This window comes from Melanostigma gelatinosum, assembly GCF_949748355.1.
Source record: "Melanostigma gelatinosum genome assembly, chromosome: 23".
In the NCBI taxonomy this organism is placed as follows: domain Eukaryota; kingdom Metazoa; phylum Chordata; class Actinopteri; order Perciformes; family Zoarcidae; genus Melanostigma; species Melanostigma gelatinosum.
In genome coordinates this window covers 274,182-301,786 of record NC_136656.1, presented here as the reverse complement: position 1 = coordinate 301,786, position 27,605 = coordinate 274,182, and the positions used below count along the sequence as shown (strand labels likewise).

The 27,605-nt window shown below is 49.2% G+C and overlaps 1 protein-coding gene across 2 annotated transcripts in view; it reads right to left on the bottom strand.

Annotated features, from left to right (window-relative positions):
• LOC306796923 (ephrin type-B receptor 4b-like) overlaps positions 1-27,332 on the bottom strand; it is a 40,741-nt gene extending 13,409 nt beyond the window's left edge. For both annotated transcript variants that reach the window (XR_013773080.1, XM_079295998.1), the window contains exons 1-9: positions 26,688-27,332; positions 17,798-17,868; positions 17,565-17,707; positions 15,173-15,533; positions 14,598-14,760; positions 13,879-14,034; positions 9,100-9,242; positions 1,452-1,656; positions 716-843 (exon numbers count right to left, since the gene is read on the bottom strand). Coding sequence is in view for 1 of the 2 variants with exons in the window: in XM_079295998.1 (XP_079152124.1) it covers positions 716-843; positions 1,452-1,656; positions 9,100-9,242; positions 13,879-14,034; positions 14,598-14,760; positions 15,173-15,533; positions 17,565-17,707; positions 17,798-17,868; positions 26,688-26,793 (1,476 nt within the window). In the remaining variant the exon portion in view is untranslated. The remainder of the gene's footprint in view (positions 1-715; positions 844-1,451; positions 1,657-9,099; positions 9,243-13,878; positions 14,035-14,597; positions 14,761-15,172; positions 15,534-17,564; positions 17,708-17,797; positions 17,869-26,687) is intronic.
• Between the last annotated feature and the right edge of the window lie 273 nt (positions 27,333-27,605).

Below are 27,605 nucleotides of genomic sequence, written 5' to 3'. Positions count from 1 at the left end.
TAGAATCTAGTGTGTAGAGTTTAGAGTGTAGTGTGTAGAGTGTAGAATCTAGTGTGTAGTGTGTAGAGTTTAGAGTGTAGTGTATAGTGTGTAATGTGTAGAGTGTAGAGTTTAGAGTGTAGAATCTAGTGTGTAGAGTGTAGTGTGTATAGTGTAGTTTAGAGTGTAGTGTGTAGTGTGTTGAGTGTAGAGTGTAGAGTATAGAGTGTAGTGTGTAGAGTGTAGCTTCGAGTGTGTAGAGTGTAGTGGGTAGAGTGTAGTGTGTAGAGTGTAGAGTGTAGTGTGTAGAGTGTAGAATCGAGTGTGTAGTGTGTAGAGTGTAGTGTGTAGAGTGTGGAATCGAGTGTGTAGTGTGTAGAATCTAGTGTGTAGTGTGTAGAGTTTAGAGTGTAGTGTGTAGAATCTAGTGTGTAGAGTTTAGAATATAGTGTGTAGTGTGTAGTTAGTAGAGTGTAGTGTGTAGAGTGTAGTGTGTAGAGTGTAGTGTGTAGAGTTTAGAGTGTAGTGTGTAGAGTGTAGAATCTAGTGTGTAGAGTTTAGAGTGTAGTGTGTAGAGTGTAGTGTGTAGAGTGTAGAGTGTAGTGTGTAGAATCTAGTGTGTAGAGTTTAGAGTGTAGTGTGTAGAGTGTAGTGTGTAGAGTTTAGAGTGTAGTGTGTAGAGTGTAGTGTGTAGAATCTAGTGTGTAGAGTTTAGAGTGTAGAGTGTAGTGTGTACCTTGGGGCTGTAACGTAGCTGGTAGTCCAGTACGATGAACTGGTTCTGTAGAACTGGAACGTTCCACTCTAGAGACAAACTGGACTCTGAGGCCGCCACCCTCTTTAGACCGGAGACTGGAGGAGGAACTACACACACATTATTTGTATTATTAATATGAATGTTATTATCATTAATGTGTTATAAACTGGAGTTATGGTGTGTTAGAATGTGATTATTAAGTTATTAGAACTACATATTCAGAACTACAAATCTCCGGTAAAAACGTATTGTCCATCATGTGTTAGTGGGAGGGGCTAAGAAATTTGGGCGGGGCCTCAACTGGAAGCTGCTTCATTTGTTTTGTCATCTATATATTGAAGAAATATTTAAAATGTTTTTTGTCATTTTATCTCTAAAAAGAAGAATTTGGAAGAATTTAATTTATAAATATAAGTCCTGTTTTTACTGAATCAATGCCTCCTACAGCTGAATACAGAGACGACATATCAACATGTACACATTGGAAGTATATATATATATATATGTGTGTATATATATAAGTAAAGTCAGTTTAAATGTTGTGAAGTGACTTCATAAATGAAGCAGCTGAGGTGCATGTCATTAGTACTTTTTCTTCAATGATCTGAATAAAAAAATGATGATGAAACAAACAGAGGTTAAATGAAATGGTGTTATTTTTATTGAAAGGAGAAAGGCATCATGGGTAATGTAGTGTCTGTATGTGTGTCTGTACCGTCTCTGCTGGTGGTGATGTTGACTCTGTCCGAGGCCGGCTCTGATTGGCTGAGAGCAGAGACTCCGCTCAGTGATTGGACGGTGAAGGTGTACTTGGTTTGTGGGCGGAGTCCCCACACGCTGACACGGCGCTGAGTCAGACCACGCTGAGCCGGACGGTACAGAACGCTGTCATCACACGGAGAACAGGAACCAGCCAATCCCTGCAGAGGAGGAGGGGGCGGAGTCAGGGGAGGAGGCTGGTGTCTGTTAGTGCTCACACACACACACGCACATACACACACACACATACACACACGCTCACACACACGCTCACGCACACGCTCACACACACACTCACACAATTACATTATTTTTTTCCTTTCTTTCTTTCTTTTGTTGTCATGTCTCGTGCATATTTTATTTTTTCTTTGTAATCTTGTGAAATGTTATATTATATTGGTGGAGGCTTCAAATCAGCCCAGTTGGCTTTCTGCCTCTTCCTGCTCTGTGATGTTCATTTATCTCTGTTATGTTTGATTATCTTTCATTTTATTCTTTGAATTGTGCAAAAACAATAACTAACTCTAAATGTAAGGTGCGTCAGTGAGACTCCTGTGTGGGTTTGAGTTCATCTTCATCACAGAGAACAGCTGCTCAGCTGTGTGCATGGAGGCGGCACACTGGAGGTCCAGCAGCTCCACAGCTGAGCAGTTCAGATTCAAAGCGAGTGCTCCCAGTTCATCAGCAGCATGCGCAGTGGGACACAGCGGTGGAGACTCTTACTGCATCCCGTCCCTGAAGCTGGAGGCTCGGCGCTGCGAGATGCTTCCTTATGTTGCACATGAAGCCATCTCACAGCTTCAATCTGTGTGTAACGGCTCAGTTATGATGAACATGATGTGTTCTGGCGGGCCGTTGTAGTCTCTCCATGCGTTGATCCTTACTCAGCTCTTCATCTGGGTTCTGTGGTCCAGGGTCCAGTTCAGACTCTGCATTTTCCTTTTAAAATATTTCTTCACCTCGTTCCCTCAGCCTCTCCCATCGTCTCCCTCTGCCGTCCTCCATCACTGCTGCTGACGGGCGTCATGGTGGAGCTGCAGAGCGGCAGGTCCTGAGACTCCGTGTGCTGCTCTGAGGAGGCCGTGTGTCCCGTCAGAGGCCATGTTCTTCAAAGACTGCGTCAGCTGCAGAGCAGTTCCTCTCCAGCAGCAGCATCTCGTCTGTGTTTCATGCTGTGCTGGTTGGACTTCTCGATTCCCGCTGATGGAAATCAGCCGGACCACCGCGCACTCCTGCCGGCTGACGTTCTGTGAGTTTAAACCACAACTTACTGAGAGCTTACAGAGAACCACCGGTACAGCAGAGAACCACCGGTACAGCAGAGAACCACCGGTACAGCAGAGAACCACCGGTACAGCAGAGAACCACCGGTACCGGAGAGAACCACCGGTACAGCAGAGAACCACCGGTACAGCAGAGAACCACCGGTACAGCAGAGAACCACCGGTACAGCAGAGAACCACCGGTACAGCAGAGAACCACCGGTACAACAGAGAACCACCGGTACAACAGAGAACCACCGGTACAGCAGAGAACCACCGGTACCGGAGAGAATCACCGGTACAGCAGAGAACCACCGGTACAGCAGAGAATCACCGGTACAGCAGAGAACCACCGGTACCGGAGAGAACCACCGGTACAGCAGAGAACCACCGGTGCAGCAGAGAACCACCGGTACAGCAGAGAACCACCGGTACCGGAGAGAATCACCGGTACAGCAGAGAACCACCGGTACCAGAGAGAACCACCGGTACAGCAGAGAACCACCGGTACAGCAGAGAACCATCGGTACCGGAGAGAATCACCGGTACAGCAGAGAACCACCGGTGCAGCAGAGAACCACCGGTACAGCAGAGAACCACCGGTACCGGAGAGAACCACCGGTACAGCAGAGAACCACCGGTACAGCAGAGAACCACCGGTACAGCAGAGAATGACCGGTACCGGAGAGAACCACCGGTACAGCAGAGAACCACCAGTACAGCAGAGAACCACCGGTACAGCAGAGAACCACCGGTACCGGAGAGAACCACCGGTACAGCAGAGAACCACCGGTACAACAGAGAACCACCGGTACAACAGAGAACCACCGGTACAGCAGAGAACCACCGGTACCGGAGAGAATCACCGGTACAGCAGAGAACCACCGGTACAGCAGAGAATCACCGGTACAGCAGAGAACCACCGGTACCGGAGAGAACCACCGGTACAGCAGAGAACCACCGGTGCAGCAGAGAACCACCGGTACAGCAGAGAACCACCGGTACCGGAGAGAATCACCGGTACAGCAGAGAACCACCGGTACCAGAGAGAACCACCGGTACAGCAGAGAACCACCGGTACAGCAGAGAACCATCGGTACCGGAGAGAATCACCGGTACAGCAGAGAACCACCGGTGCAGCAGAGAACCACCGGTACAGCAGAGAACCACCGGTACCGGAGAGAACCACCGGTACAGCAGAGAACCACCGGTACAGCCGAGAACCACCGGTACCAGAGAGAACCACCGGTACAGCAGAGAACCACCGGTACAGCAGAGAACCACCGGTACCAGAGAGAATCACCGGTACAGCAGAGAACCACCGGTACAGCAGAGAACCACCGGTACCAGAGAGAACCACCGGTACAGCAGAGAACCACCGGTACAGCAGAGAACCACCGGTACCGGAGAGAATCACCGGTACAGCAGAGAACCACCGGTGCAGCAGAGAACCACTGGTACAGCAGAGAACCACCGGTACAGCAGAGAACCACCGGTACCGGAGAGAATCACCGGTACAGCAGAGAACCACCGGTACAGCAGAGAACCACCGGTGCAGCAGAGAACCACCGGTACAGCAGAGAACCACCGGTACAGCAGAGAACCACCGGTACCGGAGAGAATCACCGGTACAGCAGAGAACCACCGGTACCAGAGAGAACCACCGGTACAGCAGAGAACCACCGGTACCGGAGAGAATCACCGGTACAGCAGAGAACCACCGGTACAGCAGAGAACCACCGGTACAGCAGAGAACCACCGGTACCGGAGAGAATCACCGGTACAGCAGAGAACCACCGGTACCGGAGAGAATCACCGGTACAGCAGAGAACCACCGGTACAGCAGAGAACCACCGGTACAGCAGAGAACCATCGGTACCGGAGAGAATCACCGGTACAGCAGAGAACCACCGGTGCAGCAGAGAACCACCAGTACAGCAGAGAACCACCGGTACCGGAGAGAACCACCGGTACAGCAGAGAACCACCGGTACAGCAGAGAACCACCGGTACAGCAGAGAACCACCGGTACAGCAGAGAACCACCGGTACAGCAGAGAACGACCGGTACCGGAGAGAACCACCGGTACAGCAGAGAACCACCAGTACAGCAGAGAACCACCGGTACAGCAGAGAACCACCGGTACCGGAGAGAACCACCGGTACAGCAGAGAACCACCGGTACAGCAGAGAACCACCGGTACAACAGAGAACCACCGGTACAACAGAGAACCACCGGTACAGCAGAGAACCACCGGTACCGGAGAGAATCACCGGTACAGCAGAGAACCACCGGTACAGCAGAGAATCACCGGTACAGCAGAGAACCACCGGTACCGGAGAGAACCACCGGTACAGCAGAGAACCACCGGTGCAGCAGAGAACCACCGGTACAGCAGAGAACCACCGGTACCGGAGAGAATCACCGGTACAGCAGAGAACCACCGGTACCAGAGAGAACCACCGGTACAGCAGAGAACCACCGGTACAGCAGAGAACCATCGGTACCGGAGAGAATCACCGGTACAGCAGAGAACCACCGGTGCAGCAGAGAACCACCGGTACAGCAGAGAACCACCGGTACCGGAGAGAACCACCGGTACAGCAGAGAACCACCGGTACAGCCGAGAACCACCGGTACCAGAGAGAACCACCGGTACAGCAGAGAACCACCGGTACAGCAGAGAACCACCGGTACTGGAGAGAATCACCGGTACAGCAGAGAACCACCGGTACAGCAGAGAACCACCGGTACCAGAGAGAACCACCGGTACAGCAGAGAACCACCGGTACAGCAGAGAACCACCGGTACCGGAGAGAATCACCGGTACAGCAGAGAACCACCGGTGCAGCAGAGAACCACTGGTACAGCAGAGAACCACCGGTACAGCAGAGAACCACCGGTACCGGAGAGAATCACCGGTACAGCAGAGAACCACCGGTACAGCAGAGAACCACCGGTGCAGCAGAGAACCACCGGTACAGCAGAGAACCACCGGTACAGCAGAGAACCACCGGTACCGGAGAGAATCACCGGTACAGCAGAGAACCACCGGTACCAGAGAGAACCACCGGTACAGCAGAGAACCACCGGTACCGGAGAGAATCACCGGTACAGCAGAGAACCACCGGTACAGCAGAGAACCACCGGTACAGCAGAGAACCACCGGTACCGGAGAGAATCACCGGTACAGCAGAGAACCACCGGTACCGGAGAGAATCACCGGTACAGCAGAGAACCACCGGTACAGCAGAGAACCACCGGTACAGCAGAGAACCACCGGTACAGCGGGCCGGTCGTCGGCCACCCCGTCCCGGAGGATAGCAGGTCTCTTGTTCACGCTGCTCCTGCTCTTTGCTGATGCACAGCTACATCCTGGACCAGTGACTCCAGGAACGCAGCAGAACCTCGGTGCTGATCTGTGCCCGAGTGTGGGCGGGACTAGCCCGATGTCGGTAAGTGAGCCTGGTCGTTCGGAGTCGGGCTTCTCCCTCAACAGACTGGACCTCCTAACACCGGGCATGATGTCGTAATGGATGACTCTCTGCTGCCGTCCTTGGGATCTCTCACACACCGCTGTGTGTGGAACCCTGCAGTGAGGAGGCAGAGGCTGTTCACAACCTTTCAAACTGTCAATCATGAGTCTTACGGGATAGGAAGCTGTGATCTAGGGGCTATCTGGTGCCACTTCAACATCAGAAGTATTGCTGCAAAGAGCAGTCAGCTGATCATCTCATGTCTGACTCAGACCTGGACTTTCTGTCTCACTGAGACGTGGTTGAAACCGTCCTCTCCCACCAGTGTTTCCACGGAGCCCAACTGTCAGTGATTGGGACGGGAAGGAGCTGCTCTATGTGAAGGACGACATCCCGAGGTTTCAGCTTCGTATCCCAGAAGACTTTCGCATGATTGACCTCGACTCGTAGAATCCAGAGATCGAATGTGGGGTCCTGATAGAATCTAAAGCTAAAGACAATGGACCCTGGTTCAATGAGAGTCTGTGGACGCTGATGGAGACTAGAGATGCTGTAGAAGAGACAGTGACATGCTGATCTATGAAGGTCTCAGGAACAGTCACCCAGCAGCTGAGAGGAGGGATCTCTCTTCTCCACCAGCAGAGTGATCTGGAGAACATCCATAACCTCACTAAGAGGGACTCAAGATGTTTAGGAGGTCTGAAACTCAAAGCACAAGTGAACTGACTGATGATCATCTGGCGGTTGCTTCTGTCTGGAACAATGTTTTCCAGAGTCTGTATGTGAGCTCGGAGAAGAGAGAGGAGGCTGGACATGGGTCCTACGGAGGCTGCAGGTCTGTGAGATGTTCCACACCAACGAGGTACAAGTGAACTACAGCATCAGCTCCTCAAAGAACTCACAATGCAGAGATGCTCTTGAGTTTGACAGCATGTTTGTGATATTTAACTCCTCCTTTAATCGTCTTTAATCACAGCTCTGTCCCTGATGACTGGACCTGCTGTTAAATGTGGAGACGCCTTGAAGCCCGTCAGTACAGATGAAGCTCTGGCCAGAAGGCCGCTGCACGTTCACCACTGCAGGGTGCTGGAGAAGCACAACCTACTGAGCTGCAACTTCAGACTGTCCTCCAGATGTGCGCCTGCTCTACAGACGGTGTGGCCCCGCCTCCTCTCCGTGACTATACTCTCGCTCAGTAACTTCCATTGGATCAGAGAGGATCTCCTCTCCACGAGACTGCACTATCTCACCGCTCTGCTGCAGGTCCATCAGCCTTCACTGTACCAGCAGCACAGCAGCTCCTCACACCTCCTGCTGGTGAGAGGAGCTGCTGCTCTATCAGCACCTCTACAGACAACGTCAAGTCTGTGAAAGGCTGCCCACGAGTCTGTGGTCTGTTCTGACTGTTTATTGACACTCTGTGTACAGCGCTGTGTTGGGTGTCCTGTATGTTTTGTGGTATGTGTGGTTTTTGTGGTATGTGTGGTTTTTGTGGTAAATGTGTTTTTTGTGGTATGTGTGTTTTTTGTGGTATGTGTGTTTTTTGTGGTATGTGTGGTTTTTGTGGTATGTGTGGTTTTTGTGGTATGTGTGGTTTTTGTGGTACGTGTGGTTTTTGTGGTACGTGTTGTTTTTGTGGTACGTGTGTTTTTTGTGGTATGTGTGGTTTTTGTGGTATATGTGGTATATGTGGTATATGTGGTTTTTGTGGTATATGTGGTTTTTGTGGTACGTGTGGTTTTTGTGGTATGTGTGTTTTTTGTGGTATATGTGGTTTTTGGGGTATGTGTGTTTTTTGTGGTATATGTGGTTTTTGTGGTATGTGTGGTTTTTGTGGTATATGTGGTTTTTGGGGTTTTTGTGGTATGTGTGTTTTTTGTGGTATATGTGGTTTTTGTGGTATGTGTGTTTTTTGTGGTATATGTGGTTTTTGTGGTATGTGTGGTTTTTGTGGTATATATGTTTTTTGTGGTATGTGTGGTTTTTGTGGTATATGTGGTTTTTGTGGTATATGTGGTATATGTGGTGTATGTGGTATATCTCTGGATTGTGTCTTTTCCTTTACTCTCTTGTTGTCTCGTCCTTGTTGACCTGCCAACGGACTGCAGATGCTAATTAGCTGAAGCTACGATCTGGTACAGTGCATCCAACGGAGACATTCACGTTGAACGGTACATGTCCCTTTAAATAAATGAATGAATGAATAAACACGGTTCATTACTGCGCTACTACTGCCCCCCACTGGCATGGAGGACCATCACATGACCAACACATGTTACTCAGACACTGTGTCACAGCTCGGACGCTCCACAGCAACGACAGAATGTTGTACTGGACTACAAGGTCCCAGTGGTCCTGGTCTATAGTGGTCTACAAGGTCCCAGTGGTCCTGGTCTATAGTGGTCTACAAGGTGCCAGTGGTCCTGGTCTACAAGGTCCCAGTGGTCCTGGTCTAGGTGGTCTACAGGGTGCCAGTGGTCCTGGTTTAGGTGGTCTACAAGGTGCCAGTGGTCCTGGTCTACGTGGTCTACAAGGTGCCAGTGGTCCTGGTCTACGTGGTCTACAAGGTCCCAGTGGTCCTGGTCTAGGTGGTCTACAAGGTGCTAGTGGTCCTAGTCTACAAGGTGCCAGTGGTCCTGGTCTACAAGGTGCCAGTGGTCCTGGTCTAGGTGGTCTACAAGGTCACAGTGGTCCTGGTCTACAAGGTGCCAGTGGTACTGGTCTTGGTGGTCTACAAGGTCCCAGTGGTCCTGGTCTATGTGGTCTACAAGGTCCCAGTCTACGTGGTCTACAAGGTCCCAGTGGTCCTGGTCTACATGGTCTACAAGGTCCCAGTGGTCCTGGTCTAGGTGGTCTTGGTGCTGTACCTGAGATGCGGTCCCACAGATGGAGCAGAGGACTCTGTAGACCAGGTCTACTCGTCCCCCCCGGTCCAGAGGCTCGCTCCACTCCAGAGTCACCGATGAGTCGTTGATCTGGCTCACGATGGAGCGGGGGGAGGAGGGGGGGCCTGGGGGGGTAAAGGAGAGGATCACTCTGGAGCCCTGAGCTCAGACTCACAGGCAGACCACATCAATAACCAGAGAACATCATGATGCATCCTCACAACAACACATCATCCTCACAACAACACATCATCCTCACAACACATCATCCTCACAACACATCATCCTCACAACACATCATCCTCACAACAACACATCATCCTCACAACACATCATTCTCACAACACATCATCCTCACACCACATCATCCTCACAACAACACATCATCCTCACAACAACACATCATCCTCACACCACATCATCCTCACACCACATCATCCTCACAACAACACATCATCCTCACAACAACACATCATCCTCACACAACACATCATCCTCACAACACATCATCCTCACACAACACATCATCCTCACAACACATCATCCTCACAACAACACATCATCCTCACAACAACACATCATCCTCACAACACATCATCCTCACAACAACACATCATCCTCACAACAACACATCATCCTCACAACAACACATCATCCTCACAACACATCATCACTGGATCCTCACTACTGGCACCCTGCGCCCGATTCCTCCGTGTCAGCCAGATGGCCAACTTGGCAGAACCAGATAAAAAGTTCACCATTGTGTGGACAGCCTTCTGTTTTGAGCAGGATTTTGGACCGAAGATGAACATGAAAGAAAGAACCTGTCCAAGACCCTGAAACCATCTTTAACCTCTCAAAGAGCCCTGAGAGACACTGAACACCGACACTGAACACTGAACCAACAAGTGTTCCAGGGTCTCAGTCTGACCGCAGAACAACACTCTTCCCAACGGGTGGATCCAGGTGTGCCCGGTATCTGTTGGTGGCTATAGCTCCATGTACAACCCTCCACTGGAGGTCTGCTGTCCGCTTTCCAACGGGCAGCTTGTACATGCACCTCCAGCTGCCTCTCGGGGAAGAACCCGGGCCAAAGAACTCGGTCCACCTGGACTCTGTCAACTCTGCCAGAGAGCGGAGGTTCACAACCTTTACACAGATTTCATAGATAGCTTCTTTCTCTGCTGCCTGAAACTTATCCAGGTGAGGGGTTGTGAGGGGTGTACTCACTCTCTTCATCCCATTGGTCAGACAGAGTACGGTTTCCTGCAGCTGCTCTCAGGCATTGTGACGGCACAGACCTCCTCCACCATCCTGCTGGTCAACCTGACAGACGTGATGTTGGTGTTCTGCCTGAAGGTGACCATGGATGCTGCGGTTGATGACATCTTCACCAAATGTCCCAGTTTAGTGCAGCCGGCTTCTCTCAGACGCGTTCTCAGGCTGGCAGACTGCAGCGTTTGGGTTCTGATGAAGCTGTTGAAGAACAGAGGTTCCTCCAGCAGCACACACCTTCTCCTTAACTCCCTCACAGTTCTTTTTCTCAAAATCCTCAGAGCCCAAAAACACACCCAGCACCTTGAGACCTTCTTTTCCCCACTGAAGACCTCCAGGCAGATGAGGCACTGTCTGATGTCTCCACTGTCCCTCCAATAAGGCTTCAGACTTTTCCCAGTTCACCCGTGCAGATGAAGCCCTCTCATAAAGAGACAAAGTATCCTGCAGACATAGAACATCTCCCTGGTCCCTGATGAAGATGTTTACGTCATCAGCATACGCAGACACAGTGAGGGGACTACAAAGACTGGAGGACCCCGGCGAGGCTGTAGAGTTGCCCCGAGATAGGACAACCCTGCCTTATCCCTCGCCGTACAGGGATCGGTCGACTCAGGCCAGCTCCCATTTTGACCATGCATTCAGCACCACTGTACAGCAAACCCACCCAAGCCAAAAACCCCTCACCAAGCCCGAAAGCCCTGAGTGCAGAAAACAGATATGCGTGACCCACCCTGTCAAAAGCCTTCTCCTGGTCTAGTGAGACAATACCTACATCTACATCGTGACATTTACACACATCAAGCACATCACGGATGAGAAAGATATTGTCCATAACTGTCCTGTCTGGGATACAGTACGTTTGGTCGCTATTTACAACCACTTCCAGGTAGTCTCTTAGTCTGTTGGACAAGGCTCTGGAAAGCACCTTATAGTCCGTGCAAAGCAGGGCCACTGGCCTCCAGTTCTTCAGAAGGGCCAAGTCGCCCTTCTTGGGCAGCAGGGAGAGTACTGCCCGCTGGCACGAAACAGGAAGTGTTCCTGTTTTAAAACATTCCATCAAAACAGAGTGTAAGTCAGAACCGATAATGTTCCAGAATGTCTTAAAGAAGTCCGAGGAGAGGCCGTCGATTCCCGGAGTCTTTCCTGAAGCCATCTGGTTCACTGCAGTTGAAAGCTCCTCCAGCGTCAGCTCTCTGTCCAGCGTGGCCCTCTCTGCTGGACTGAGCTGGGGAAGACCCTCCAGGAGCTCCTTACTGCTGTCTATACAGGACGGCTCTTCCCCAAAAAGAGCAGCGTAGAAGCCCACGGGATGGGTCCTCATCTCCCTCTGGTCAGTTGTTATCCTGCCTCCCGGGAGCCTCAGGCAGGTCATCCGCTTCCTCTGCGCCACCGATCTCTCCAGGTTGAAGAAGAACGAACTTGGGGCATTCGTGTCCTTCAACTGAAGGAAACAGGACCTGACCAGAGCTCCTTTCACTCTCTCTTGCAGGAATGAGCTCAACTCCAACCTCCTCTCCTTCAGCAGTTGGCCCACACCGGGATCTGGTCTCTCTGGAAGCCCTCCTCAATGATCTTTATGTTGGCTTCAAGGTCTTTGACAGCAGACTTGATTTTAGCGGTGGCGTTTGAGGTGTACTGCTGGCAGAACACACGGATCTGGGCTTTTCCGACCTCCCACCACTGCTTCAGAGAACTGAAACGAGCCTTTTCAGTTTTCCACTGCTGCCAAAGAACCCCAAAGCTCTGACAAAAAGTGCTGTCCTGTAAAAGTTTATTATTAAAATGCCAGTAGGAGTTAACCCTTTCACCCGGTGAGGTTATCGAGCCTAAACTGACGAGGTGGTGATCGCTGAACCCAACTGGACTGATTGTGCTGCTCTTCAGTCTGGAACTGAGACTGCGAGAGATGTAAACTCTGTCCAGCCTGGCTGCACTAATCCTGTCATTGCTGACTCTAACCAGGTGTACTGTCTGCTTAGTGGCTGTTTCACTCTCCAAGTGTCCAACAGATCTCAGTGTGAGATGACGTTGTGGAGACTCTGAGCTGACTGTGGGTGTGGTTCCTCACTGTTTCGGTCCATGGTGAAGTCTAGAGTACAGTTAAAATCCCCTCCGATGATCAGCTGCTCCTGAAGGCAGCTCTGCAGTTCGTTTTGCAGCGTAGTGAAGAAGCGTGCTCTCTCTGGCCCCTGATTCGGTGCATATATGTTGACGAAGCAGTAAAGCGAGCTCTCTATCTCTGCCCTCACCATCAGCAAACGACCCTTCACCACCTCAGTGACCGACAGGACGGTTGCATTAGCTGCTGTTCTAAACAGCACGGCTACCCCGGCACTAAGACTCAGGGTGCATGAGCCCTCCCACCATAAACCCCAGTCTACTTCATCTGATGGAATGGTGTGAGTTTCTTGCAAAAAGAGGATGTCCAACCTTTTTTGATTTACAACCTCCTGTATTAATGCTCTTTTATGCCCGTCCCTCCCACCATTGATGTTTAAAGACCCTAAATTGAAGCTCTGCATGGAAAGGTCAGAGGATGGAAGGAGGTAAGACAAGATAAGAAGTACGCAGTGGAAAGTGGAAAACCTCGTGTGACACATGATCATGTTAAACTGTCTTAGTTTGATGCAGGAGCGGCCGGTGCAGCAGCAGCCGGAGGCTCCGCCTCCGCGCCGCCCCGCTGCTTGTGCGGACACGTGAAGCGTTTGTGTCCTACATCTCCACACTCGTTCCCTTTGAACTGTCCCGAGCTCGCGTACACCATGTATGAACCCTCCCCGTGTTTCACCCTGAAGGACACCTCCAGTGTTTGTGTCGGTGACTCCAGGAACATGAAGACCTGCCGCCTAAGAGACAGCACGTGCTTCAGCTTGGGATCCTTACACCCCAAACTCACTGTTCTAAATCCGCTGGCAAACTTTCCAAACCTGCGCAGCTCATTCCCTAACAGCTCGTCCGGTATGAACGGCGGAACACCGGACACGGTGATCCGCGTAGACGCACCGAGAGCGAAGAGACCTGCACGAAGCTGTCCCTGATCAACATGCCGCTCTCTATCAGCTTGTGGACGTAAACCACTCGCCACGAACACAACCACAGCTTTATTCATCCCAGACGCGAAGGAAAGGTTGTCATGTCAGCTGTTCTCCCACAGCCAGCAGCACCTCCTCTACTGACACGCTGCTGTCCGGTGGAACTACCCGGACTCCGTGCCGGATTGACGGGCGCGGCGTCTCGGAGGACGCCATCCTCCCGAACAACACCACCAACCACACGTTCTACCGATAAATACACCGCTTATATCTTACCTGATCATGTGCAGAGACAGAGGAACAAATCCCAAAGCAGTGAAACAAAAATCAAACCTCCGCGTCGCTCACACGTCCACCGCTCACACTCAACCGGAAACAGAGGACAGAAGGAGAGAGGAGAGGAGAGAAGGAGAGAGGAGAGGAGAGAAGGAGAGAGGAGAGAAGGACTCACGTGTGCAGGCGGCGTGCGGCGGGTCGGAGTCGGCTCGGTGGTAACCATGGTGACAGAGGCAGTAGGCGGAGCCTGGGATCAGAGTGTTGCTCCGGTCGGGACACGGTCCACACACACCGGGTCCTGAACCCGCCTTAAACTGACCCGAGGGACACGCTGCACACACACAGGGTTAGCATTAGCATGACTCATGAGGATTCATCCGCTATATCAGACTTCTGGGTAAATTTAGACACCACAGAGACAGGAAGTGACCTTGGCTTCAACATGATGTGGAAAGTGCTGCCATGATGTCATCGCTGACATCTCCTGCCAAGCACACACACGTACGTACGTACGTACGTGTGTGTGCTTACCAGAAGTGTACCCCCCGGTCCGTTGCCCCGCTACAACACTTCCTGGTTGCAGTCAGCTGACCTATGACCTCTAAAAGAATAACAGGAATATTCGACAACTAAACGGTCGGTCGGTCGGTCCGACCGACGGACGGACGGACGGACAGACGGATGAAGCCTGGTTGCTAAAACAGGCCTAGCTAGCTGGAAGGCTCACCAGCTAGGCTAAGAAGCTATGCTACACTACTCTATCTCCTCGTCTGTCTGTCTGTCTGTCTGTCTGTCTGACTGTCTGACTGACGGGTTTACAGGAAGAGAGTTGTGTCATCAGATGCTTTTACTTTGTAAACTCAGTGACAAAAGGCTTTTATTTTGAAAACTCACCTCGACAGCGCACGTCAGTCTCACCCGCCTCGTATCCGGGGCGACAGGCACAGCTGGACGTGGGCTGCCCCACCCACTGCCCATCCTCACCGCAAAGCATGCTGGGAGGTCGAGACTGCTCACCGGGCGGAGTCACAGCGTTCTCCACACACACACCCTGAGCCTGCAGCACACACACACATTTCAAAATAAGAGTCTTGGTACCGTTTAACTTTTGCTCCATTGCAGGACTTTTACTTTGTAAACTAATATAAAGAAGCTTTTACTTTGTTAAGTAAATGAGGCCTTGATACCGGAAGAGAAATAATATACTTTTATTTTGATAACTACATGACAAGGCTTATTTTTTTAACGATTTAATAATTATTTCAAAACTAATTAATACAACGTGAAAAGATAAAGCTTTTATTTTATGAACTAATTTATGAGGATTTTACTTTGTAAAGTAAATGATTACAAGTAAAATACATGGTGACGGTGATGAATGTTAATTTTAACTTTTAGAATAGAATAAAGGGCACCCTGGCTCCTGATCTCTGCCGTTACCGTGGTTACGGGGGGGTGGGGGGCGTTACCTGCTCCACCAATGAGTGGGGGACGGTTTCGGGGAACAAGGCGAAGGCTCGCTGGAGGGGGGGGCACTTCCTGTAGAAGACGCGTACAGACAGCAGCGCCATGCAGGCGCCCTGACTACGGAACGCCAGGTAGAGCCCCGCCCCCTTCAGGGGCTCCAGACGCAGAACCTTCACGTTGGAGCGACGTTCTCCTCTCGTCATCAGGTGGTCCGCCGCCACCGTGGACACCTTAGTGTACGGGTTCTCCATCCAGGACGGGTGGGTGGGCGTGGCCTCATCGCTGTCTGACAGGTAGTAGTACAGGTTGAAGGTCTCCTTACAGTGACGGCTGATCAGACTGGCACACTCCACCATCGTGAACCTGGAGAACCCATTATTGATCAACGTATTACATGGGTACCACAGCTGAGCCTTTGGAACCTGCTATAGAACCATTGAAACATCCTAAAGAACCATTGAAACATCCTATAGAACCATTGAAACATCCTATAGAACCATTGAAACAGCCTATAGAACCATCCTATAGAACCATTGAAACATCCCAAAGAACCATTGAAACATCCTATAGAACCATTGAAACATCCTATAGAACCATTGAAACATCCTATAGAACCATTGAAACATCCCATAGAACCATTGAAACATCCCAAAGAACCATTGAAACATCATATAGAACCATTGAAACATCCTATAGAACCATTGAAACATCCTATAGAACCATCCTATAGAACCATTGAAACATCCCAAAGAACTATTGAAACATCCTATAGAACCATTGAAACATCCTATAGAACCATTGAAACATCCCATAGAACCATTGAAACATCCCATAGAACCATTGAAACATCATATAGAACCATTGAAACATCATATAGAACCATTGAAACATCATATAGAACCCTTTAAACATCCCAAAGAACCATTGAAACATCCTATAGAACCATCATATAGAACCATTGAAACATCATATAGAACCATTGAAACATCCCAAAGAACCATTGAAACATCCTATAGAACCATTGAAACATCCTATAGAACCATCATATAGAACCATTGAAACATCATATAGAACCATTGAAACATCCCAAAGAACCATTGAAACATCCTATAGAACCATTGAAACATCCTATAGAACCCTTTAAACATCCCAAAGAACCATTGAAACATCCTATAGAACCATCATATAGAACCATTGAAACATCATATAGAACCATTGAAAAATCCTAAAGAACCATTGAAACATCCTATAGAACCATTGAAACATCCTATAGAACCCTTTAAACATCCCAAAGAACCATTGAAACATCCTATAGAACCATCATATAGAACCATTGAAACATCATATAGAACCATTGAAACATCCCAAAGAACCATTGAAACATCCTATAGAACCATTGAAACATCCTATAGAACCATTGAAACATCCTATAGAACCCTTTAAACATCTTATAGAACCCTTTAAACATCCTATAGAACCATTGAAACATCCTATAGAACCATTGAAACATCCTATAGCACCATTGAAACATCCTATAGAACCCTTTAAACATCCTATAGAACCATTGAAACATCCTATAGCACCATTGAAACATCCTATAGAACCCTTTAAACATCCCAAAGAACCATTGAAACATCCTATAGAACCGTTGAAACATCCTATAGCACCATTGAAACATCCTATAGAACCATTGAAACATCATAAAACCATTGAAACATCCTATAGAACCATTGAAACATCCTATAGAACCATTGAAACATCCTATAGAACCATTGAAACATCCTAAAGAACCTTTGAAACATCCTATAGAACCATTGAAACATCATAAAACCATTGAAACATCCTGAAGAACCTTTGAAACATCCTATAGAACCTTTGAAACATCCTATAGAACCATTGAAACATCCTAAAGAACCTTTGAAAATCCTAAAGAACCATTGAAACATCCTATAGAACCATTGAAACATCCTATAGAACCATTGAAACATCCTAAAGAACCTTTGAAACATCCTATAGAACCTTTGAAACATCCTATAGAACCGTTGAAACATCCTATAGAACCGTTGAAACATCCTATAGAACCTTTGAAACATCCTATAGAACCTTTGAAACATCCTATAGAACCATTGAAACATCCTAAAGAACCTTTGAAACATCCTAAAGAACCATTGAAACATCCTATAGAACCATTGAAACATCCTAAAGAACCTTTGAAACATCATATAGAACCATTGAAACATCCTATAGAACCATTGAAACATCCTAAAGAACCATTGAAACAACCTATAGAACCATTGAAACATCCTAAAGAACCTTTGAAACATCCTATAGAACCATTGAAACATAAAACCATTGAAACATCATAAAACCATTGAAACATCCTATAGAACCCACCTGATCTCCACGTAGAGCGTGGTCGCCGCCCCTCTGGGGATCCATCGTGTCCTCAGCCAATAGGAGGACGGACTGTCCCGGGTGCAGATCTCATAGGTCCTCACGCTGTTCGACTCGTCGTCCACTCCGCTGAGCTCCTCCCACTGCAGAGAGAGACCAGTGGTTACGGGTTAGCATTCTTCATTGACATCAATGGTAAACGTTAGCGCTAGGCTAACAGATTGTATGTGTACCTGAGAATCTTCAGCCGGATGGTTCGTCCATCGAAGGTCCGACGTTTCCAACTTGGTGTTCACCAGAACCTCTGAGAGACAGACAGGTAGATTAAGTCAGACAGGTACACAGACAAACATGGAACCACCTGAAGAACCTTTGGAACCTCCTAAAGAACCATTGAAAGAACCGAAAGAACCTATAAAACCTCCTAAAGATCCATTGAAACATCCTAAAGAACCTATAAAACCTCCTAAAGAACCTATAAAACATCCTAAAGATCCATTGAAACATCCTAAAGAACCTATAAAACATCCTAAAGATCAATTGAAACCTCCTAAAGAACCTATAAAACATCCTAAAGATCCATTGAAACCTCCTAAAGAACCTATAAAACATCCTAAAGATCCATTGAAACCTCCTAAAGAACCTATGAAACATCCTAAAGATCCATTGAAACATCCTAAAGAACCTATAAAACCTCTTAAAGCAGGGGTTCTTAACCTTTTTGACCTCGGGGCCCATTCAAATATTAACACTATTAGTTGAACTAATTGAGCTCACTCTTGGTTTGATTTGTATTCAATAACGATATTAAATCCACTTACAGTTTAACAAGCACAACCCGTGTTCAATAAATGAGATGATAGAATGTGATGATCACAAAGACATTTATTCATCATGTGTGTGAACCTGCGCACACAACAAGAACCCAACAGGCTAACAATCCATGGAACTCATCAAGCTCACACAAGAACAAATGTAAAGGCTCAAGTCAGCTTATTAACTCTAAAATAATCAAAAAATCTGAGAAAAAAATGGAAATTTGATAAATAAATAATATGTGGTAATGAAATAAATACATTCAAAATAATAAGTTTCAAATTACATAAACTATAAATACAATTTAAATGAAGTGCAAATGAAAATACAGCCTTATCGTACGTGTCCACCTCTCAATGAGACACGTGGATCAGATCCAGTCTGGGTGGACCGGGGCAAAGGCTCACTCAGAGGAGCCTCCAGTGTTGCTCTGAGTCTGTGTCGGGCTTTGGTCTTAGTTGTGGCCACACTGGAGGATCCTGGTCCACACTGGAGGATCCTGGTCCACACTGGAGGATCCTGGTCCACACTGGAGGATCCTGGTCCACACAGGTATGTGGTCGTGAATGGGAGAAGGTGTTTCACAGCCCTCAGTGCTAGACATGGGTACTCCTTTGAGACCGCAATCCAGAAGCAGTCCAGGTCCAGTTTGCCCCACTGCAACTTTAAAGTGCTGTCGGTGGAAACTTCCAGAAGCTGGGATTCCAGATGTGAGGGCAAAGCAACATCTTCTTCAGTGGGATCCACAGAAAATGGGTCCAAAATCCACATGTGTCCGTCTCTGGGATCCTCAGGAAAGTAGTCATCCAATGTCTCTGCCAGCTGTGAGAGACTGAGTCACTGATCACCTGAGGAGAGTTTTCCAAAATGTCAGAGAAAAGTGGAAACATGTCCATCCTCTTGTCCTGGCCCTCTTTGTCCACAAAGCAAGTTTTGTTTGGAAGCTTGAACTTTGTCTGCAGCAACACATATGTTGGCATTTCTCCCTTGAAGTGAGATGTTCAGCTGGTTCAGCAGTGAAAAGATGTCGCAGAGGAAGGCAGGTTCACTGTGAACTGTGTCAGCATAGTGATGTGAGAAGACCTCATCCCTCAGCTCAAACACTGACCCGTCCTCCTGAGAGCCGTCTCCCCTCACTGTGACAGAGCAGCTGGACATGCTCTGCTTCCATGTCCTCACACAGCTTGCCAAACATCTGGAGTTCACAGCTCTACTTTTAATGAAGTTGATGGTTTTCACACTCGCATCCATCACCTCATGGAACTCTGGGGACATATTTTCAGCTGCAAGGCTTTCACGGTGGAGAAGCAGTGGGTCCACTTAGCTTCTGGTGCACGATCAAGCATCTGCTCGACGACGCTGCACCATCACTGCACAGCCAACACCGTTCTGCCAGTCCAGGCCGTTCTCAGTCAAGTGATCCATGCGGCCGAAACATTCCTGAGGCGTAGCTCGTGTTGGTAGCGCTCCACACAACAGTACGTCTTCGTGCAAACTACTGTCCCAGCGACAGCCAACAAAAACCAGCAGCAGTGCGGCATTCGTGACATCAGGGACTCGTCTCGTTGCAAAGAGTAGAATGGGCGACTTTCTATTCTCTCCAGCAGCTGAAGCTGAATGTCTGAGGCCATGTCGGCGATACTGTGACTCACGGTGTCGTGTGAGAGTGGGATGGTCAGCAGCCTCCCCGATCATCTCACGGCACATATCCACAGCGGCAGAACCAACTCCTCCGCTACGTGAACGCTTTCTTACTTTGTGCCACGCGTCTGGCTACGAGGTAGCCGGCTTTCAAAGCACATTTAGTTACCGGTCAGTGACACGACAGACCGTTTCTGCATTTGTAGCCCATTTTCCTTTCTCTTGAAAAACTCCACAGGCTTTCCCACGAGCGTTGGATGTTTGGTCGCTAGCTGTCGCTTTATTTTGAAGGCTTCAGAGCTTCGTTTGGTAGCATTAGCTCACATTCCACACACTGAGCCCTCGCTCTGCCTCGCTGTTCACAAAGCCGGACTTCAGAAAGTCAGGGTTGTACTTGCGCACACATTTAGACTTTTGGGGGGTATGGCACCACTGTCGTCTTCATTTGTTCTTTTTAATAACTTATCCATGACTTTCGCTACAGGCTAGCGGCTAGCTGAGTGTCTTCTTCTGCTTATTGCAGCTTGTTAAACAACTGACTGACGCATTACCGCCACCAGGTGGTGGGAAGCTGTATTGTAACAGCGTCTCATGGATAACAGTGATGTCTCTGGTGTCTTCAATTGATAACCGATGCGGTCCCGCGGCCCTCGAGACCCTCAGCTGCAAAACTGAAAGTTTTTCGCAGCCCTCTAGGTGGCGCTCACGGCCCAATCGTGGGCCGCGGCCCTATGGTTAAGAATCACTGTGTTAAAGAACCATTGAAACCCAGGTTATGGTTATCACAAACCTGTATATATACATGTATGCATGTATGTATATATATATATAAATACAAATATAAATACATGTATATATATACACATGTATGCATGTATGTATATATATATATATAAATACATATATAAATTCATGTATATATATATATATACACATGTATATACGTATATATATATATATATATATAAATACATGTATATATATATATACACACATACATGCATACATGTATATATATTTACAGTGCTGTAGGTGTGTGGAAACAAACAAGGAGTCGAGTATTCCCTTTGGCTGCACCTTGTGGCCGTTTATTTCCATCCATACAAAACATAAAACACATTCACTTCCTGTCACCCTTTAACCCCCTCTGTCACCAGGGTTACGCCCCTTTCCTTAAAGGGGCCCCGTGAATTCGGTCGTCCCCTACATGCATCCCCGCAGAATTCACCAACTCCCGAGATTAGTCCCAACCATTAATGTTTGGGGGCCCGGATCAACAGACCAGCCCGACTCCGTGTCTCTGGGGCCGGAGGCAGAACCACCGTTGAAGGCCCCCTCCGGGTCCTGTCGTGCTGAGGTGGGAGGGCACGAGGCCGCCCCCGCCGTGGGGGTTCAGCCAACCGTACAGGTTGGTCCAGGTCCAGATGTGCTGGTTTAAGGCGGTCAACCGACACGTACTCCAGCTTGCCGCCCATGTCGACCTTACAGGTTTTGTCTCCGGTCTCCAGCACCTGAAACGGCCCGACGTAGGGGGGTTGAAAGGGTCCACGGTGGCCGTCCTGGCGAACAAACACATACTCCGCTGACCTGAGGCTGGACGGGACATATGACTGCGGAAGGCCGTGCTGCGACGTGGGCACTGGTTTAAACAGCCTGGCTTTTTCCAGGAGCGTTTCCCGCTGCTGGGTTGCAGACCAAGGGTCTGTGACTTTGGGGATAAACTCCCCCGGGACCCGCAGTGGCTCTCCATAAACCAGCTCAGCCGATGAAGCTTGCAGATCATCTTTGGGGGCTGTCCTGAGCCCCAACATGACCCACGGGAGCCTGTCCACCCAACTGCTGTCTTTGAGGCTGGCCCGGAGAGCAGCTTTCATTGACCGGTGGAACCGCTCGCATAAGCCATTAGCCTGCGGGTGGTAGGCGGTAGTGCGATGGAGCTTCACCCCTAGGCTTCCTGCAACTGCATTCCACAGCTCTGATGTAAACTGTGGGCCTCGGTCTGAGGAAACGTCAGCTGGGGCTCCAAACCTGGCGACCCAAGCCTGAATAAATGCCCGAGCCACCTCATCTGCCGTTGTTGATGACAACGGGACAGCTTCTGGCCAACGAGTGGTTCGGTCTACCATCGTGAGATGTGTGAACCCACGGGATGGGGGCAAAGGTCCTACCAAGTCCACATTCACATGATCGAACCTCCTTTCTGGCACCGAGAACTGTGCTAACGGGGCCTTTATGTGACGGTGCACCTTGGAGAGCTGGCACACCACACAAGTCCCGGCCCACTTCCGTATATCCTTTTTCAGCCCGTGCCAGACAAATTTTGCTGAGACCAACTTCTGAGATGCCCTCTTGCCCGGGTGAGACAGTCCATGAATAGCATTGAAAACCTGCTGTCTCCATTCGTCGGGAACAACTGGCCGCGGCTGGCCTGTGGAGACGTCGCACAGGAGCGTAACGCCAGTTTCGCCAAACGGGACCTCCTCCAACCGCAGTCCCGTGACTGCCGTCCTCAACTCCTGGACGCCCGGGTCTGAAACTTGATCCTCTGCCATCTTGTTATAGTCCAAGCCTAACTGGACAGCCCCGGTGACAGCCCTGGAGAGACAGTCTGCGACCAGGTTTTCCTTGCCCGCTACATGCTGCAGATCCGTGGTAAACTCTGATATGAAGGAGAGCTGGCACTGCTGGCATGCAGACCATGGTTCGGTGCTCTTACTCATGGCAAACGTCAGTGGTTTGTGATCCACAAACGCAGTGAACGGCCGAGCCTCCAGCAGGAACCGGAAATGCCGAATGGCCAGAAAGAGGCCGAGGAGCTCCCGATCGAACGTGCTGTATTTCCGCTCATTAGGCCGCAACTGTCGACTGAAGAAGGCCAGCGGTTGCCACGCCCCTTTCACCCACTGCTCGTGCACCGCGCCCACCGCGTAGTCCGAAGCGTCCGTGGTGATGGCAATCGGAGCCTTAGGTGACGGGTGTGCCAGCATTGTTGCGTTTGCCAGAGCTGTTTTCGCATCAACAAACGCAAGTTCCCTCTCTTCAGTCCAATCCACCAGCTGTTTGATGGCCTTGCCTTTCAGGGCTTCGTACAGGGGCCGCATCACTTGCGCTCCTCGGGGAATAAAGCGATGGTAAAAGTTCACCATGCCTAAAAACTCCTGCAGGGCCCTCACCGTGAGTGGGCGTGTAAAGTTAGTCACTGCCTCCACCTTTGCCGGGGGGGGGAGCGCCCCGTCCTTTGTGATGCGGTGACCCAGAAAGTCAATGGTGGTCAACCCAAACTGGCACTTAGCCGGGTTGATGAACAACCCGTGCTGGCTGAGTCGCTCGAATAGAGTCCGGAGGTGAGAACTGTGCTCCGCTCTTGACGAACTGGCCACCAGGATGTCATCCAGGTAGACGAACAGGAAAGGCAGGTCCCTCAGCACCGTGTCCATTAGACGCTGGAACGTCTGCGCTGCATTTTTTAGGCCAAACGGCATCCTCAAGAACTCAAACAGGCCGAACGGAGTGATCAGCTCAGTCTTGGGACTGTCCAGCGGGTGAACGGGCACTTGATGGTAACCTCGTACCAGGTCCACTTTCGAAAACACCACGCTCTCCGACAAGTGGGTAGAAAAGTCTTGGATATGTGGAACCGGATAGCGGTCCGGGATTGTTGCCTCGTTGAGCCGGCGATAATCTCCACACGGGCGCCACCCGCCCCCAGGCTTCGGGGCCATGTGCAGGAGTGAAGCCCATGGACTGTCGGAGCGGCGAATGATGCCCAGGCGCTCCATGTTTTCAAACTCTATCTTGGCGATGGTGAGCTTTGCCGGATCTAGGCGCCGGGCCCGGGCATGTACCGGTGGGCCGGTGGTAGAGATGTGATGCTCCACCCCATGCTTGACCGTGGAGGAGGAGAAGGTGGCCTGCGAGAGGTCTGGGAACTCGGCCAGCAGACGCAGAAACTCATCAGCCGCTGCAAGCATGTTAGTCAACCTGGTAGAGCCCGCTCCACTTAGTGTACATGGGTAAGAGCAAAAAGTCACAGCATTTATCAGGCGGCGGCCCTTGACGTCCACCAATAGCCCATAAGCACATAGGAAATCCGCGCCGAGCAGGGGAATGGCAATTTTGGCAGTCACAAAGTCCCAGCTGAAACGCTGCTCCATAAAACACAGGTCCAGGCACCGTGTCCCAAAAGTCCGTATGGGGGTACCATTCGCGGCTTCCAGCGGGGGGCCCTGCCCGTTCGTCAGCATGTCCACCCGCGATGCAGGCACAACGCTCCTCTGCGCCCCCGTGTCGCAGAGAAAGCGTCGCCCGGAAACGTCGTCCCTGATGAACAGCAGCCTGCCTTCCCAACCGACGCCCATGGCAGTCACTGAGCGCCGTTGGCTCGCTGCTGCTGCGGCGACGATCGTTGTCTCCCCCGGCCACGCCGTGGCTTGGGCCGGCCTCACCGCGGCCGTGTAGCTTTGTTGGCCCGCCAGAAAGAACTTATCGGCCTCCTCGGCCAACTCACGACAATCTGTAATCCTGGTGTTGGCCAAAGCGGCCCGCACCTGCAGCGGGAGCTGCTGCAGAAAAAGTTCCGTAAACAGAAACTCCGGCTCGTGTTTACCTAGCAGCACTAACATTTTGTCCATTAGCTCCGACGGCTTGCTGTCGCCGAGGCCATTCAGAGCAAGCAACCGGCGAGCCCGCTCAGAGTCCGAAAGCCCGAAAATGTTCAACAGCCGGTCTTTCAGGGTATTGTACTTATCCCTCTCTGGCGGATTTTCCAGAATGCTCACCACTCTGCCTGCTGTCGAACTGCCGAGAGCCGCCACGGCATAATAATATCTTGTCGCGTCCGCTGTAATGTCTCTGAGGGCGAACTGTGCCTCAGTTTGAGCGAACCACACCGCCGCTTGCGTCTCCCAAAACTCCGGCAGTTTCAGCGGCATGTATATATACATACATACATGTATATATATAGACACACACATGTGTCTATATATATATATATATATATATATATATATATATATATATATATAGACACATGTATGTATATATATATACATACATGTATATATATATATACACATATATATACATGTATGTATATATATGTATATATATGTGTATATATATATACATGTATGTATATATATATACACATGTATGTATATATATATACATACATGTATATATATACATATATATATAAACATGTATGTATATATATATATACATACATGTATGTATATATATATATATATACATACATACATGCATGTATATATATATATAGTGCTGTATATATATACACACACATGTATGTATATATTAGTGTATTTGTGGTCACACAGAAACACACTGAGTGAATCACAGCTTCATTCCTCAGATGCTGCAGAGCAGAACCGACCAATGACTGCTTCCTCTTTCTACACTGCAATTACACACACGCACGCACACACACACACACAGAACAAACTGTCTCTCTGTCTCTCTGTCTCTCTGTCTCTCTGTCTGTCTCTCTGCCTGTCTCTCTGCCTGTCTGTCTGTCTGCCTGTCTGTCTCTCAGGTGTCCTCCGTGCAGCATCATCACAGGTTCAGGTATCTGATCTCCTGCTGCACCTGAACGCCTCTCAGGACCAGAGACCAGAAACAGAGACCTTAAGGGTGAGTCCTCTGAGGACCAGGACAGAGAGAGTGACCACACACACCCACCCACACACACATACACACACACACACATACACACACACACACACACCCACCCACACATACACACACACACACACATACACACACCCCCCCCCCACACACACACACACACACACACACACACCCCCCACCCCCCCACACACACACACACACACCCAAACACACAGAGTGTCTTGTATAAACATCCCTCCAGCGTTGCCGTGTCCTCGTCCTGCACTCTTATCTTATTTATCTATTGAGTAACAACAAACCTGGTCCTGGTCTCTGAACCAGGTAGATCACCATGGTAACTGATGCTGAACTTAACAGGTGATTAAAGCTCCGCCTCCTGACCAATAACAACAACAGAAGAAGTACTCAGATACTGCGGAGTATAAATACTGAAGCAAAAGTACTCTCTAGCAGTAACAATACACAATGAAGTACTCTCTAGTAGTACTAATACATAAAGAAGTACTCTCTAGCAGTACTAATACATAAAGAAGTACTCTCTAGTAGTAACAATACATAAATAAGTACTCTCTAGTCGTAACAATACATAAAGAAGTACTCTCTAGTCGTAACAATACATAAAGAAGTACTCTCTAGTAGTAACAATACATAAAGAAGTACTCTCTAGTAGTAATAATACATAAAGAAGTACTCTCTAGTAGTACTAATACATAAAGAAGTACTCTCTAGTAGTACTAATACATAAAGAAGTACTCTCTAGTAGTAATAATACATAAAGAAGTACTCTCTAGTAGTAATAATACATAAAGAAGTACTCTCTAGTAGTACTAATACATAAAGAAGTACTCTCTAGTAGTACTAATACATAAAGAAGTACTCTCTAGTAGTACTAATACATAAAGAAGTACTCTCTAGTAGTAACAATATATATAGAAGTACTCTCTAGTAGTAATAATACATAATGAGTTATCAATGTGAGTATCGATCAGTACGGTGGCTCATGGAGGACAAACTTACCTTCTTCGGCCCCGCAGCGGGTCAGCAGGAGCAGCGGGAGGAGGAGCACCAGGAGCCCGCAGGAGGAGGCCCGTCCCGGGGCCACAGGGGCCCCCTGACCCCCCATCCCACCCGGACCCGATCACACCTATCGATCAGTGATCGGTTAACCGTCAGCTGGGCGCGCTCTTGGTCGGCCGCGCGCGCCTCATTGGAGCCCAGAGAGTCCAAAAAAACTTTTAGTTGAGAAAGAATCCGAAACTTTTCAAGATGGACGCCGTTAAAGGTGTAGAAGAAGAGATTCAAACGGAAAAATAGAGGCTTCCGTCCTCGATCCTCACCGGAGGACTCCTTTAACGTGTCTCCTCTCCTCACCCTCTCACTCCTCCATTACGACACTTTGTCTCCTCCAGGAGAGACAGCGGGGCGTGGCTGCCTCCGAGGCCGGGAGAGGAGCTCTGAGAGGCGGACTGGTGAGCGGAGAAGGGTCGGTGGGTCTGGAGGGTCCCGAAAAAACACACAGATACACACAGGTACGACACAGCTTCAACACACACACACACACATATACACACACACGGAGCAGGTTCGTCCCAAACCAGTCCGAGCTCCATGCAGGTCCCGGTCCTCCACAGTCCTCCAGTCCTCCGGGCCAGACCTCCAAGAACCAGCGGACTCTAAAGTTTGGGACAAAAGGACTCAAGTTTCCTCCGCTGGAGAGACGAGGAGGCCACGCCCCCTCCAGAGGCTGTGATTGGCTGTCCGATCCGTTAATCATTAGAGGGACCGACTGAAGGAATGTGTCTGTCGCTCTTTAATAATAATTATAATAACAACTGGAAAATGCATTTCCTGCTGAAAATGCGTTGGAATGCTGAAAGCTGAAATGAATCTCAAAAACATTGCTGAAAATAGATATCCAATTTTAAAAAAATTGCA